We start from the raw sequence: 16,515 nt of genomic DNA on the forward strand, positions 1-16,515 counted from the left end.
AGCGGAAGCGTGTGGATGGTGAGAGTTCAGAGGTTGGTGCTGATATGCAGGTTGACATTGACTCTCAGACTCTTTCAAAAAACTTGCTGGTGGCGGGTGCTGGTGTTTCCCAGTCCCGCCAATCACTATGAGTACCATTTGTTGGAACTGTCGTGGTCTTGGCAATCCACGTACAGTTCAAGAGGTCTTGGCCATTGATGCCAAGATGAAGCCGATGTTTATTTTTTTGATGGAGACTAAAGTAAGACGTGAACATGCTGACCGTTTGAAAGCTAGATTACAGTTTGATGGCCTTTTTTATGTCGATGGTGGGGGTCTCGGTGGTGGCTTGGCGCTACTATGGCGGGAACGAAATTCTGTACGGTTACTATCTTATTCAAAGAATCATATTGACGTTGAGATTTTACTTTCTGGAGTGGCGCCATGGCGATTAACCTGTTTCTATGGACATCCGGAAAGGAGTAGGCGTCAATTATCATGGGACTTATTAAGGTCCTTACATCATCATTCCTCGTTACCGTGGCTTGTGGCAGGCGATTTCAATGACTTGGCATCTCCTGCTGAGAAACGGGGTGCTCATTCTCATCCTCTTGCATTGATTGAGGGTTTTAACCGCACTTTGGAGGACTGTAGACTGATAGACTTGGGAATGAAGGGACGTCCTTTTACGTGGGAGCGTGGAAGGGGTACTGATGACTGGGTGGAGGAGCGCCTAGATAGAGCTGTGGCCGGAGCGGATTGGTGTATGTTGCACCCGCATGCTACTGTGTACAATGTGGATGTGGTTTCGTCTGATCACTCGGCCATTTATATTGACGTTGAGAAACCCTGTGTTAAGGCGCGTCGTAGGAGGTTCATGTTTGAAAACGCTTGGTTGAAAGACAGCGGGTGCAAGGAGGTTGTCTGTCAAGTTTGGAATCAAACAGTAGGTGATTGTCTGCCTTATAGACTCCTTTGTTGCAGTGAGAAATTAAAACAATGGGGAGGTGATTTTGGAAAACAATTAAATAAGCAGATCACTGGTATTCTTGCTTCTCTAAATTCTCTAAGGGGGAGGCGTGATCACGACTCCTTGAGGGAGGTAAGACAGTTGAACTTTGAGTTGAAACATTTGTTAGATCAACAGGATGTGTATTGGCGTCAACGGGCTAAACAGTTTTGGTTATGTCAGGGTGATCGTAATACAAGGTTCTTTCACTCTTATGCAACTGGTAGGAGGAAAAGGAACCATATTACGCGTTTGAGAGATGTATCTGGGGTGTGGATTGAGCAGGAGGGTCTGCTATCTTTGGCTACAAATTATTTCTCAANTGTTTTCGGAGGATTGGCGACGGTTGTACTACCCGAATATGGGATGATCCTTGGCTACCTGATAAGGACTCCCCATTTATTACTTCACCTCGTTCAGTGCATCACGGCTCAGCTACGGTGTCGGCACTCATTGATCCAGTGACTTCAGATTGGGATATTCCGCTTGTTAGAGAGCTATTTTGTGATCGGGATGTTCAGTTGATTACGAGGCTGCCTATGTCTACTTCTTTTGCTGATCAGTGGTGTTGGAGAGGCCATATTAAAGGGATGTATACGGTTAAGCAGGGTTATAAGTTGATGGTGGAGGGTGCTGCCAGTGAGTCTAACAGTTTCAATGCATGGAAGTTGTTATGGAATTTGAAGCTGCCTCCAAAAATCCTAAACTTCGTGTGGAGATGTGCTCGAGATATTTTACCGTTGCATACGAATCTGGCTGGTAGGGGAGTTAATATTGATATATCATGTCCATTGTGTAACTCTCATCCAGAATCTGCTTTGCACCTTTTTAAACAGTGTGTTTTTACGTCCAGGCTGTGGGATACTTTTCAAAGTCTCCCTCCTTTTCTTGATTCAGATAATTTTGCTGCATGGCTCTCAAAGCTTGTCAAAGGGAAGGACGAGGTGCTGATTAGGAGTGTTGTGGCTTTGTGCTGGACCGTGTGGAACTCTCGCAATGAGCTGTTATGGAGCAATAAGGCCTGGTTGCATGGGGAGGTGGTGAGACGAATGGAACTGTTAATTGAGGAGTGGTATACTTTGCAGGTAACACCTATTACTTCTACTCCTTCACCACCTAGTCATGCTCATGTTCACACGCCACCTGTAGATGTGGTTAGAATTAATGTCGATGCAGCGATCTTCCAGGACAAAGAGGAGGGATTTGTTTCAGCTGTAGTGCATGGGGGTGATGGGAGGTTTTTGGCGGCACGTAACGATCAAGTCAGGTGTCTTCATGATCCTATTCTAGCGGAAGCTATGGCTGTTAAGGAGGCTCTCTCTTGGGCGAAGGGTTGTGGATGGGAAAAGGTGGCTATCTTCTCAGATTGTCAGCTGGTGTGTAACTTGTTAAAGAGCTCTTCCCCAACACTTTCCTATGTTGGTTGTGTCATCAATGATTGTATTGGTTTGAAACGTCATTTTGTTGCTGTGTCGTTTCATTTTGTCCCTAGATCAGCGAATACGTATGCTCATGTGTTAGCTAGAGCTACGGCTTCTCAGTCTGGTCCTTGTTCTTGGTTTACTTCTTACCCGGATTGTATTCAGCAGTTGCTTTCGATTAATTAATATAGTTTCTTTGTTTGGTTTTCAAAAAAAAAAATTATATAGTCCAAAAATAGTATCGTTTAATTTTTATATTGATACTAGTTTTACACTAGTGCAGTGCACGAATGAGTTAATGCCCAATGTTTATATTTAAATAAATATTTGAAAGTATATCAATGGAAGATTATATAGGAGAAGTATACATAGGTAATTGAATGTCAAATTTGTTTATTTAAATATGTAACTCAAAGTATATAAATTCAAGATAATATAAGAAATTAATTATAATTGACGCTAAAATAAATGTTTGCAACTTTGTAAAATTGATAATCTAAATACTTGATCTAAAAATGTTAGTCTAAAAAAATACTACTTTTGGTTTGAATTTTTCTAAGTATTCTTAATTCTCTTTTGAGTAACATTGTCATTGTCTTCAATTCATCTTCACTATTTGTCATCTTCATTTTTGTTGGTAATGTGTTATTTGCAATTGGGTTACTGTTGGTAGCATAGATGAAAATGTCATGCAATGAGATTATGATGTAGGAAGCTATGGGTTTTCCTTGTTGTGTATATGACTGGATCTTAATTGTACTATGAACTCTTGATCATGCACACGTCTGTTGATATTTTGGTGAGCAGAGAGTCGATTATGTACCAACCCAATCCTATTAAACTATGAATAGGCCCAAGTTACTCATTCCTTCTCGTGCTGGGTTGCGGGCCATTGGCCCTAATATATCATCCATCAAATTCATTGCTCCTTCTAATGGTTCTCTCAATTGTGGTTTTGACCCACTAATAACAAAAGCCTAGCCTGCAAGGAGGCTCTATCCTTGATCAAGCAGCATAACCTTATTCCTTATTAGGGATGTGAGGGTGGAGACTGATTGTTAGAATGTGGTACACGCCTAGGCAAAAAATAAATAGACAAGATTTTATTATCAAACCTTCCGGAATCCGGATAAACAAACCAACTATTACGATAGATGTATATATAATTAAGTACACTTGCACAATAACAATATTGTTGGTTGATCAACTCTTGCATTTGATATACTTTTAAATATTTATTTAAATATAAGCATTGGGCATTAATCCAAATAATATGCAATTCAAATACCAACTTAGATTTTTAGTTGAGATGGAACACATATTCAATTCTAACCAGGGTCTAAGAAAGTAGACTTTTGAGAGTGAGGGAGGCACCAAGTAGCAAGACAATAGCCCCAGCAATAGAGGAAATCCCTTTCCAGGGATCGGAGAAATAATCAGTTTTTAGTCTCGCCTTCCACACAAGGCGCGTGTTGCGACAATGCCGATTCACAGCTGTGTAGAGCGGCGCGAAATAGAAGTTGGTGGTAATATCTACCTTAACACACACACTGTTGAAAACATCGGCCACCTTAATATCTTCGCCTAAAAGGTTGTGAATCGTCCCATTCTTGCGGAGCAAACTGACGTCCATATGAGTGTCCACCAAATGGTCCATTAACCTGGCGTAATCTGTGTAGTATTTGGGCTTTAGAGTGCGGCGTTGCTCCAAGGCGATCATATTCCCGAAGAATATTTCAGTGAAATCATCCACTTTGAAAGAAGGGATCTTCATCACCCCGCCCGAAAAGGTTATGTCGAAGAGGCTAGTTGTATCCTTGCACTCTTTTAAGGATGAAATTGTGTGGTATTGCCTTGGCATAGTGTAGACTTCGCCGGTGTTATTGAAGCTAACTCCGACGTCTCGAAGCTCCGTGGCGCTGTTAATGTGGACTACTGTTGGCCACTCCATTGTTTGGTTTTGGTGGGGATTATTGTTGATTGGAGGGAGGCAAAGGCTGTGGAGAACATGGAGTATATCAAGAGGGTTTTCGGGTTTGTTATCGTCGAAAAAATTGGAAAGGGTAATGTTTGGTGCGAAGGACGCAAATGCGAACTTCACTAGTCTTATGAAACTCGGGGGGTCTGTTTCTGCCTCGTTAGTATAGCTAATCATTTTTTGGTAGAGGGCGGTTAGGACTTCGAAAGGGAGTTGATTCTCGAAACAAAGCATGTCTTTGCGTGCTTCTTTCCCTTTTTCTTTTATGCGCGGGTCATCTCGGCCGCCTTTCTTGCATCTCAGGACAAACTCCACGACAAAGCCGCCATCATTAACCAAGATGTTGGCCAAGTCTTGGTCGGAATTAGGGCAGTTGATTCCAATTTCCTCGTAATATTTTCGGGCTTTTTGCACCAAATTTAACTTTGGGTCCTTGAGGTGTTCCCGGTACTCGTCGTGTTTTGTTCTTGTCTCCCCTCCTCTTTGGAGAAAAGACTTGAAATACTTGTCCTTGTACTCTTGGTTCTTGAACCGTGCAACCCCTTTGAAATGCTTTTCACTGAATACGTACTTGGGGCCAATGGATACCAATGTTGGTTTGAGATAGTCCCCACGACTTGATTTGCATGTTGCCACTGTCTGCTCCTGATGACCACATCATATCAATAACGCGTAAATTATACATATATTTTATACTTTTATAAGTCATGCCTAGGCCGGTTAGGAGTCTAGGTCGTGCCGGGACTCGGTCCTGGGCCAACTTCGAGTTGGGCCCCAAGGTTTTTTAATTTTATAGGACCTAAACAACTCCGGTATAAGTTGGGCCCGGTTCAAGCTAGGTCCGGTAAAGTCAAACCCAATTTTTTCGAGTTTGAGTCAGGGCTGGATCAATTGGGTCCTGAATCGGTCCGTAGACACATCAATGTGTATGTGGATGTATATAGAATTGTGAAGAGTATATTCATATTGCAAATATATATAACCTTTCCAATATCACTTCGTCGGTTGTGAGTTTGATCACTTAAATAACCTACGTTCAAAACGTGATCTTCTGAACCTTGACTTTCCTGTTCATACAAGTGATGATTTAACAAAAAATAAAATAAAATAAAATTCATCAATTAAAAGATCATCAACTTATAAAAGTATAAAATTAATTATTGCACATTGCAAATATAACCTTTCCACTATCACTTAGTTCGTTGTGAGTTTGATTACTTGAATAACATACTTTCAAAACGCGATCTTGTGGACCCTTCTTCTCCTGTTCATGTAAGTGATAATGTAATAGAGAAAAGTTCACCAATTAAAAGATTGACGTGCAAATATATAAAATTATATTAATTCTTACACATTGCAAATATATATTACCTTTTCATTATCATTTCGACCGTTGTGAGTTTGACCACTTGAATAATCTATGTTCAAAACATGATCTTGTGGACCTTGTTTCTTCTGTTCATGCATGTAAGTGATAATGTAATAGAAAAAAGTTCATCAATTAAAAGATGTACGTGCAAAAGTATAAAATTCATTCTTATTACACTAATATTTAATTATAAATTAATTTTAATTTTAATTTTGATCTTTCACTATACATTCTTTTACATTTAATTTAAAGATAAAAGCATTATTTATTGAATTAAATGTAATCATCCTCATCACAACATTTTATTGAGGATCAAATATGTTTGTTATTAACTTAAAAATCAAAATTAAAATATGTTTGATCCACACTTTATTCTTAATTGACACCTCTATGGCTCTTTAAAAAAGGTCACAAGATTAAGCTTGGTGAAATGAATGAAAAAAATAAAACTATTTTGACACCTCACTTCTCATAGCGTTTTTAAATAAACACCTGAGCAATTAATTATTTATTCTATTCTTATCCTTATTACTTTAAAAAATGACACCTAATAAAATACCCTTCATCATTAAAACATGCATGGACTCTCCACTATTTCAAAATAAATAAAAGAGATTCACTATAATAGTATAACTTCAATTTATTATGAAATTTACATGATAAATGCCATAATTTATTATTATTATTATTATTATTATATTATTATTATTATATTATTATTATTATTACTTATTATTATTATATAAAATAATTTACTAATATACATATATTATTATATTAATTAAAAACATATAATTTTACTTATAATAATATACCTTTTATGAAATATAATTCAAGAACATTTTTAAATATAATTTATTGAAATAAAATATATACAATAATTTTTTTAATTAAAAATTATTATCATCAATATATTACAAATTAAAACAAAATTCTAATTCTTTCATAATTATAAACAATGAACACTTGTATTCCAACATATCTTATATTTACTTTATTATGTAATTAAAGTTTAAAAATATATATTACAACAATTATAAATTATACGCGCCGGCGACCAAAATGATATTGTATAAGCGCCTAGGTCTCCTGGGCGGGCGGCCAGTAGCCTGGGTGTTTTTTTGTAAACATTTAAACTATTAATGTTATACTGTATTAACTAATACTCTAATGGTCTAATAAGTAATAACTTAATAAAATAATAAGTACTACGTAATAACTAAATTAAACTAATAAGTAATGCACTAATAATTAATAAATAATAACTAATAACTTAATAAGTGTTAACTATTTAACTATTCAAGTGTAAAGACTTACAATATTAAGCACTTTACAATTATTTACACTTAAAATATTTTTAAAATTTTTTTTTTTTTAAAAATTAAAATTAAAAAAAAAAAAAAAAAAAAAAAAACCTAGGCGCCTTAGGCGCTAGTTGCGCCCCCCAGGCGCCTAGAGGACGCCTAGCGATTTTTTCAACCTTGATTATAATATTATATCCCTTAATAATTTTATTGTTGTCAAATAGTGATAATTAAAAGTAAAACACAACCATCAATAAATAGTCTATTGATATTGGTATAAAGCTCTATATAAGGTTTCTTTAGATTAATCGCCTTGTATCCTTATAATATTTGATTGATTACTTTTATATTTGATTAAGAAGTAATTTTTTTTTAAATATTGGGTGGAGTCCATTAATTCTCGATGCTCAATAAGTAAGAATAATTTTATTATCATGTTAGGGAATGAATATTAAGAGATAAAATTAGGAGATGAAATAATGTTATTCTTAAGTTATTTGAGCTTGTTAAAAAGTATTTACCTTAAAAGTGTTGATTTATTGAAGGTCGATCATTTTTAACTAAAAGTAACATCTATTAATCATCACATAATATGAATTATTAAATCATTAATATTTATGTAACAATAAAATTTAATTACATTTATTGTCACTAAAATAGGTGAATGGTCAAATCAACCTCTCAATTATATTAAATTATAAAGTGAATCGAAGTGTACTCCTAATTATGCACCAATGTATAGTAGCTATATTTTAGTCACATATTCATGTCAATCATATCATTAATTTCATATTAAAATTTGTGCATGTTCTAATCAACCAATCATAAAAAATGAAAGTAAAAATGCATGGCATGCACCTTAGAGCACGCCAAATGCGTGTGCGACCATATAACATAACTTGTCAAATGAGATTCTCAAATAGCTTAACTTGTTGCATAATTTATTGAAAATGACAAGAAATCATGTTTATAATTACAAAAAAAATAAATTAATTTGACCATTCAAATAGCTAACTTGTTGCACACCTTTCCATTATCATAAGTTTCCCGTTGATGGAGCAAAGGGGCTGACAGGTCATCGCTTGTAGCACTATCACAATAATTATTGAGCGCCATCCAACCTTTAATCTGGTTATGTTACATAAATTAAAGAACATACTTCTAGAAAAATGCATAAAAATATGAATTTTAACGGTTACTATTGGCTCAATTTCCATATATGAGAGTAACTCTCTGCCACTAGACAACAAGGTTGTTGACACGCTTAATAAGAATGCAGTTCATAACTACTTCCTCTACCCACTGGGACCTGAACCCACCTCCTTATGGAGGTGCAACCGGGTGTCACTAGACCACAAGGTCTTGACTTAATTTACTTTATTCTTTTTAAGTGAGTCCCAATTTACCATTTTTATAATGAAAATTTTGGAATGAGTATCACATTTTGTTTATTTATCATGAAAATTATGCCAAACATAATTATCCGTATAAAACGAGATAGGAAAAATATTATAATCCGCACTTTATTTATCACATTTTATTTGTCTTACTTCTCATTTTAGTCCTTCATAGAATGTCATCCACTTATATCCTTTAGACATTTTCTACCATTACTCCATAATTTTTTTTTTGAGTACTATATTTATTAATGGCTCACAAGTTTCTTCCACTCTCAAAGAAAAATTACCCCTCTACACAGTACGATGTATGTTTTTTTTGATAGACTATGAGGTGTCATTGCATAATTAAGTATGCCCTAACTATATGAGACACTTTTAAACATGTATCGGCCATATTCAAACTAATCTCATTTGCACCAGACTAACCCATCCAATTAAGCCTCAAAGTGTTAGCTATATTAATTTTTTCATACAATCGAGAAGGAATTTTAAACTCCTGACCTCTATTAAGAGATAAGAGTGCACGACACTCTCACTAACTAAGCTGGCTACAGTACAATGCACTATAATGGTATCTGACCAAAAGGTGCTTGGCTTACTTTGGTAGAATTTAGCAAGTTTTATAGCTAGTTAAAGAAACAATTAAAGAGGGGAAGACTATAGATGACAACACTTAATTTTGGATGCATATATACCTGAGGGCTGAGTCTGAGGAGAGGAGCTGTGGAGTCTGGGATTTGGTAATATCTCTCCGCTGCTAATTATTGTTTGGGCATGCAGTACTTATGCAGGTGGTGTGGTGTATTTATTGTGACCAATTCCCATCTCAAAAGGCTTATATCAGTGTGACGTCCGCATTCATAGCTGAGCTGGATCAGCCATCCTCGGACAATAAAAAAATATGTTTGAAAAGACTGCTCTCATAGACAGCTCAATTGGTCACAAGAGCGAAGTTCGAGAAGAATGTTTAAGAAAGACACTAATTAAGACTTAAGAATGACGGACTCTCCTGTGACTCTGTGAGATTGTCTTGCAGATATTTATACTGGAAAATGTAATACTAATCAATAATATTAAAATGTTTGTTACTTATATGGGAAAATATAATACTTTTGAGGAAAATGTAAATGTATTTAAATAAAAATGTAAAAGGTATTACATTTTTCTTCAAGAATATTACACATTCTTCTATAAGTAACAAACACTTTATTCTTGACTAGTATTATATTTCTCAGTACAAATATTACATTTTTATTTTGATCCAAACTGTGGAACTGTTCTAGTTTCATAAAAAATTTTGTCATAATAAATTAATGTAACTTATATTTATTAAGTCTCTACAAATTAATTTATCACACCTACCTATAATTAAATATTAAAGAATTAAATGAGTATGTAGCGCCAAGTCAAAAGGAAAATTTTAGATTTTTATTTATTTATTTATTTATCTTTTTGCGTGAGTATTAAGAATGCAAATAATGTTGGCCGTTTTAATCGCGTCTTTATCACGTGGGACTGTGGGAGTGTTTTCTTCTAACAAATTTATTAGGCCTTATACAGAAATGCTGAAAGTCTAAAAATCCCTAAAAACATATAGGGAAAATGGCAACTTTTTCTCATGGGGTATATGCTTATAGTGATTTTTCTCCCTAAATTATTTATGTATCTATATTAATTCTTTTAATTATTTTAAAAGTGACGATTTTCTCACCCTTTTATGTTAAGTAGACATTTTTTACCTTACAAATAAATATTTTATTTATTTTTCTTCTTTAACAAATTATTGCTTAAATATGAGAATAAGAATAAATGCGAAAAAGAACATACACCTTTACAAATATTATAATTATAATTTTAAACTAATGCTAATAACAGAATTATGGCTCAAACACAAATAATTCTTTAATACTAGTATAATTATAATATTAATGTTACTAGCATTGACTTAAAATTATTATTATAATATTTATAAATGGTGTTTGCAATTTTTTTACATTTGTTCTGATTCCACATATAAGTAGATATAACTGCGATTCAATTTTAGTTCATGGTTCCAGGAAATTATATTTTTTTTGCTTTTTTTTTTTTAGTGTCAATTGTGAGATTTAATTTCATAATGTAGATTAATTAATTTGTGATACCAATCAAGTTTTAAAATTTATTTATTATTGAGTAATTTACTATTGATATTTATAATGTGTGTTAATTTGTGAGATTTATAATGTATCATATGTAGTATAAGTATTTGAATTGATTAATACTCCGTAATTGATAATGAAATATGTTTTGCGTATCTATGAAAATGTGTTTTTTTTAATGGTTGCTACATAATGAAAGGCTTGCAATGATTTTGACGACAAATTATTGTGTGGATCACGGTCCAAAACGATGTTAAAAAAAAATAATTTCTTGCTCCCTGTGCGTACTAGAATAATGAAGATAAGATAATGCATTTTATGAGTTAGAATAATGTACTTTATGTGTTAGAATAATGAAATTTTTGTGGTAAAATAATAATATTTTTATGAGTTAGCTTTATGTGTTAGAATAATGAAATTTTCGCCCCCACTAAAACCAACTTTTTAGTACATGATGTAATTTTTCAATTCTCAAGGAGGAGATCAATTTGCACAAAGAAAATGAAATTAAACTTTTATTAAACAATATTCACTACCCTCTTTACATAAAGAAATATTATTTTTGAAGACAGTGATGAAACCCCAACTACCCACTAAATTAACTATTCTAGAATTGTGTTAGTGGTGTTATTTTAGTTGCTTTGCTGATTATCGTCTCCATTTCTAACAACCATTTTGAAAAATATTACAGCTACTTGTTACATTAAAACATAGCATATAATAATAGGGTAACAACCATTTTGATTATTATACGAGCCACTAGCTAATTACTCCATTTCACACGACTAGCCGACAAGGTTGCTTGAATAATTTAACCAAAGACTATCTAGCTCCATCTTTATAATATTCTCTCACTTTCAAAAGCACGTACTATTATATCATCACATTTATAATCAATGTTGCAAAAATCTCGCATAGGCACCGATTAATCCCCGCCTAGCGTATCACCTTAAATGGTGGTCTAGGTGGCTAGCCGGCTAGGCGTCCGCTAGGCCATCTAAGCTCCGCCTAAACACCGCCTAGGCCGCTTAGGCGCTGACCGCCTAGGCCACCTAGGCGCCGACTAGACCTCCTAGGCACCGACTAGGGCACCTAGTCAGGCAATTAGCTATTGTTCTTCTTTTTTTTTTAATGAGTTATTTCACTCAAAACAACATCATTTTAAGCGAAATAACTCTACATTGTACAAACTCTAGATATTTTTTAGGTTAATACTTAATATTTTAGTATTAACTTTTAAAGTATTATATAATTTATAATTATTAGTCTTTAAAAATTTGAAAATACTTAAAACAAATTTTTAAAAAATAAAAAGTAAAATAAAAAATACACTGGTGCCAATTAATCCCCGCTTAGGCTTCCTAGGCGCTAAGCGCTCCCCGAACGTCTAGCGATTTTTTCAATGTTGTTTATAATTCAACATTATTTTTATACTTCGTTACAATTTCAATCCACTTTCAATATAACAACAACGTTTAAAATTGTTATAAAAGAAAGACAAAGTCAAAAATTGTCAAAATCCAATCATTATTGATTTGTGGACTACGGACTAAAAGAAGTAAGCAACAAAAAACAACTAATTGAATTGAGAAACAATTGAGAAAAGATCGATGACTTGAACCGAACTACCTTTGCATAGATATTCTTATGTGTCCTAAGATTTAAGTCGTGCAAGAATCAATGAAGAGTTTAGGGAAATGCTAAAGATGCCAACGCCACGAGCCACTCTCGTGGTCGTTGGACTATCAATTAGTCCAATTTTCATAGTAAATATAGGCTAAATGAGGCATTTAAGCAAACTATTAGTTATTGTACCGACCCATCATATTACTTAGGTCTCCAAATCTTTGGATTCGTCTAACGATTAGGAGTTACAGTACGTACTCTGGAAATGGAGTTATATAAAGAGATAAGAAAATAAAATAAGTGGAAACAAAATTCATCCACAACACAAGTTTACCTATCGCCAGAGAGTACAAACACAGTCCAAATTTTTACACCAATATAAACCTTGAATAAACTTCAAGCATATCACATTACCTTATGAATGAAATAGAAACAAATGTTTTTAAAACAAAAAGTACAACAAATTAAAGGACGAGTCTAACTCGCATTAAAATAGCACAAATGAATTAAGTAGAGTGATGTAACACTTTCTCACTCAGGGCTACACAGTACAATGCTGCAAGGTCAAATTTTATGATTCACAATGATATGTAGACATGCATACCTATTTTTCCCTATTCTCAAGCTTTCCTCTTTCTACTCTTTTGGCACAACTCAATTTCATCCATCAAACTAAGCTTCATCAAACTTAGGCTCAGAAACCTGTCATGAATTATTAAAACAAAATTAGGATAATGATGAAATTGAATGGATCGGAGTACAGTATAGAAAGAAAAGTATGTAATTCAGAAAGATAAAGGCCGGGAGAGAGACCGGAAAACTAGTAGCCATGTTGTGACATCACAATTCAACCACATCCACAGTATTATTCATATACTCAAGTTGTTCTTTCTTGATTTCCTCGGCTGAAGCAACCACAGAAGGAAGACAATCCGCTAATTGGATTGATTTCAACTCTTCAATTTCTGCAAACCTGCTAGGGATCTCTTTCAATTCCGTGCATGAAGAAAGGGAGAGGTACTTGAGTTTTGGGAAATGATCACCAGTGGCTTTCCAATCCTTGAGATCCGTTCTACCAATTTTCAAAACAATTAACTGACAGAATTTGTCATCATCCTCTGGTAGCTCCCACTCTTTGCCTAGACATGCATATTTATTTAACTTGAGCACCTCCAACCTAGGCAACTTGCAAAGAACATTAATTCCATTCCACTCAAAATGATTGTTTTCAAATTTTAACCTCTTAAGGCTTTTCAAGAGAACAATATTGCTGTTAATCTGGATCATCTTTGGACTCATCGTATAACCGGTTCTACCAATATAAATATATAGTCTCTCCAACTGCTGTAAACTGACAAGGTTCTCGATGCAATCATTGCACTCCCTTCTTTCACCGCTAATCCCTATCTTTTTTATGTTTGGAACATGTGTAAAGAATTCTTTTGTGCAATCCTCAGGCTCCAACCAAGAAAGCCTCTGCAAGTTTTGATGAACAAATTTGGGAGGATGTCCCATAGTAAAAGCATATTGCAGTTGTGGAAACTCCAAATAGTTCCAATCATCTTGTAAAATATGAAGATTCCAAGCGTTGAACGGTATGAAATTTATAGTATTAAACTCTGAAGAAAAATATCTCAAATGGACGAGATCCACAACATTTTCATACATCCCAAAGCTACAAAAACAGAACACTCTCAATAGCTTGAACTGTTTCAAGTTTGAGCTTCTGCATTCTCTAAAAAAACAGAAGATAGACCGACAGCTTCTTGATGAATAATAAGATAGTGTAGACACATCAAAATTTGATGATTGTATGCTTACCCAACGGAAGTATTCCTGAGGAAAATCTAAACCATTTTGTCGAACAACATGCAAAAAGTTCTCCTTTTGAGCTTCTTTCACACAAAAGACATGCAATAAATCATGAACCCCAAACGTTTTGATTTTTCTTCCACAACAACTCCTTTCAACCACAAGAATTAAATTTCGATCCATTAGTTCTTGTATACGCCTTTCAGCCACTACATCATAGGTTGTATTCTCGGATGCCTTTACAAGACCTTCAGCAGACCATAACCTTGCCAGCTCATTAGCATCGATATCATAATCTTCTGGAAAAGCTCCTAAATATAAAAAACATGCCTTTAAGTGGTGAGACAAGTGATTGTAGCTCAGTGAGAGTACTTTTAAACATCTTGCCTCAATAGTTGTTGTTGTAGAAAAATCTAGATCTTTTGCAATATTCTCCCACTCATTTAGTGTGTTGAGTTTGGAGAACAGTCCGGCAACCACAATTATTGCTAGAGGCAATCCTTTGCATTTTTCAACAATCGGCCTCCCGATTATCTCAAATTTTGCACCACGAGATTCACATGCCTTTTTATAAAATAAATTTCAACTATCAATTTGATCCAATAATTGCATATGATGAGAAAAGTCATTGTCAGAGCTAGTATAATTTGCCACCTCTGTGAGAGGCGAGTAGTTAACAATACTCGACTCCTATTTCCATCATCAGGAAAGCAATTGCTAACATCATCCCATGCCTCACCACTCCACACATCATCAACCACAATCATGTACCTTTGACGCTTCAAACATTGGTAGAGTTTTAAAGCAAGTTCCTCATCACTGGACCGTTCTATGTCGTCTTGCTTGGAAATTGAATTAAGAAGACTTACAAGCATTTGCCTCTTGTTGTGAACCTGTGACGCAACAGCCCATGCTCGCACATCAAAGTGGAGAGAAATTGATGGATCTTCATAGACTTGTTTAGCCAAAGTTGTCTTACCGATTCCTCCCATACCTATAATTGATACAACTCTTTTTTCCTTAGATCCAAGTTCAGTTAGCAGCTTCTTGATTATCTCAAACTCGTCCTTTTTCCCGATCATTTGTTCCTTGGAGTGTGAAGCATGCTTGGAGGAAAGAAGTTGAGACCTTTGTTGAACATCATGGGCCGTCTTTCTTCCTTCTGCCTTGATTTTCACCAACTCTTCCTTGATGGTTTCAATTTGTTCCATTGCACTTTGAAAAACTTGACCAAGTTTCACACAGTAAGGCTGAGACTTCTGCTCTTCTATGTCCCTCTGTGGTTTTTCCTCTTTCAAAACGAGATCTGTTATTTTGACTTCATCTTCATCTTCCTCTTCATCATAGAGGTTTGCTATTAGGATTTCGATTTCATCTTCCACTCTGAAAGCTAAATCCCTGAGCTTGGTTTCCAAGCGTTTAACTGCTTCAACAACATGGAGTCTTTCCTCATCGAGCTGACTTATGAGAAATCCAAGCTTTTGGTGGAAAGATTGGATCAAGTCTTTGTTAGGAGAGATGAGATGATTGTGTAGAACAAGTGGACGAGGGTGATATTGGAAGAACTCAAGCTCTATTGTTCTGAGAAGAGAAGCTACAGCTACACAAGCCATCTATCCTTGGATCTCTAGATCTGTTTGTCTGTGATAGTGCAACTGCAATTTTTTTGATTGTGTGTAAGCTTTACAGAAGAAGCAACTGGAAGTAATACAAGCAGGAACTCAATAATGGTACGAGTGCTATTTTTTCTAAAGTGAAAGATAGCAGCATAGTTTGTTGTTGGGAAGATAAAAAGAAAAAGGTATAGTTGTCGGGGAATCATTCATTGAATAACAAAATAATGTTAGGTAGCTTCGGATTAGTCACTTAATGAACTGTGATGTTTTATTCCAATATAATTTGGTGTCGGATTAGTCACTTAATGAACTGTGATGTTTTATTCCAATATAATTTGGTGGGAAAATGTACAAATAAGTTATCTAACTATTTGGGAATTAGCAATTAAACCATCGAACTCAAATAAGCTCCTAATAAATCACTGAACTCATCAAAACAAAGCAATTAAGCCACTAAACCCAAAAAATAATAATTAACATTTTTAACAGGTTATTTGTCTTTTCCAGTCTTTTCCGGCCACCAGCGACGACTTCTCCTGTGACCGGCGAAAAATTCTAGCGACGACGGACGCATTTTCCAACCGAGGACCAAAAATGGTTGCCTCACCGGAGAAGACAACCAGAGGTCACCTTCTCCTTGGGGAAGGCAACTAGATATGGTCACCTTCTCCGACGAGGGTCCGCTCAGAAAATGCAACCGGCGACGGCTCGGTCGTTGACGGTCGTCGGAATTTTTCGACGGTCACCGAAAAAGTCATTGTCGGTGGCCGGAATAGGCAAATGACCTGTTAAAAATGTTAATTGTTATTTTTTCAGATTTAATGGCTTAATTGTTTTGTTTTTCTGAGTTCAGTAGCTTATTT

At 35.0% G+C, this 16,515-nt stretch overlaps 1 protein-coding gene and 1 pseudogene across 1 annotated transcript; both read right to left on the reverse strand.

The window, feature by feature from the left end:
• Positions 1-3,747: 3,747 nt before the first annotated feature.
• Positions 3,748-9,211, reverse strand: LOC116005185. Its single transcript, XM_031245442.1, has 6 exons — positions 9,156-9,211; positions 8,087-8,188; positions 5,759-5,842; positions 5,568-5,651; positions 5,371-5,454; positions 3,748-5,032 (listed from the first exon to the last, which is right to left on the reverse strand). Exons 2-6 carry the CDS (start codon positions 8,174-8,176, stop codon positions 3,749-3,751), a joined length of 1,626 nt encoding a protein of 541 aa, XP_031101302.1. The 5' UTR covers positions 8,177-8,188; positions 9,156-9,211; the 3' UTR covers position 3,748.
• A 3,392-nt stretch (positions 9,212-12,603) lies between these two features.
• LOC116004440 lies at positions 12,604-15,649 on the reverse strand (annotated as a pseudogene).
• Between the last annotated feature and the right edge of the window lie 866 nt (positions 15,650-16,515).

Source organism: Ipomoea triloba, chromosome 14 (assembly GCF_003576645.1).
Source record: "Ipomoea triloba cultivar NCNSP0323 chromosome 14, ASM357664v1".
NCBI lineage: Eukaryota > Viridiplantae > Streptophyta > Magnoliopsida > Solanales > Convolvulaceae > Ipomoea > Ipomoea triloba.

Coding starts and splice junctions, on each gene's coding strand:
- LOC116005185 (XM_031245442.1), bottom strand. CDS start 8,176: ATGGCGCTCAATAATTATTGTGATAGTGCTACAAGCGATGACCTGTCA. Junction 5,843..8,086: donor AAACTTATGATAATGGAAAG/GTGTGCAACAAG, acceptor ATGCATGAACAG/AAGAAACAAGGTCCACAAGA. Junction 5,455..5,567: donor AACTAAGTGATAGTGGAAAG/GTTATATTTGCA, acceptor TTGTATGAACAG/GAAAGTCAAGGTTCAGAAGA.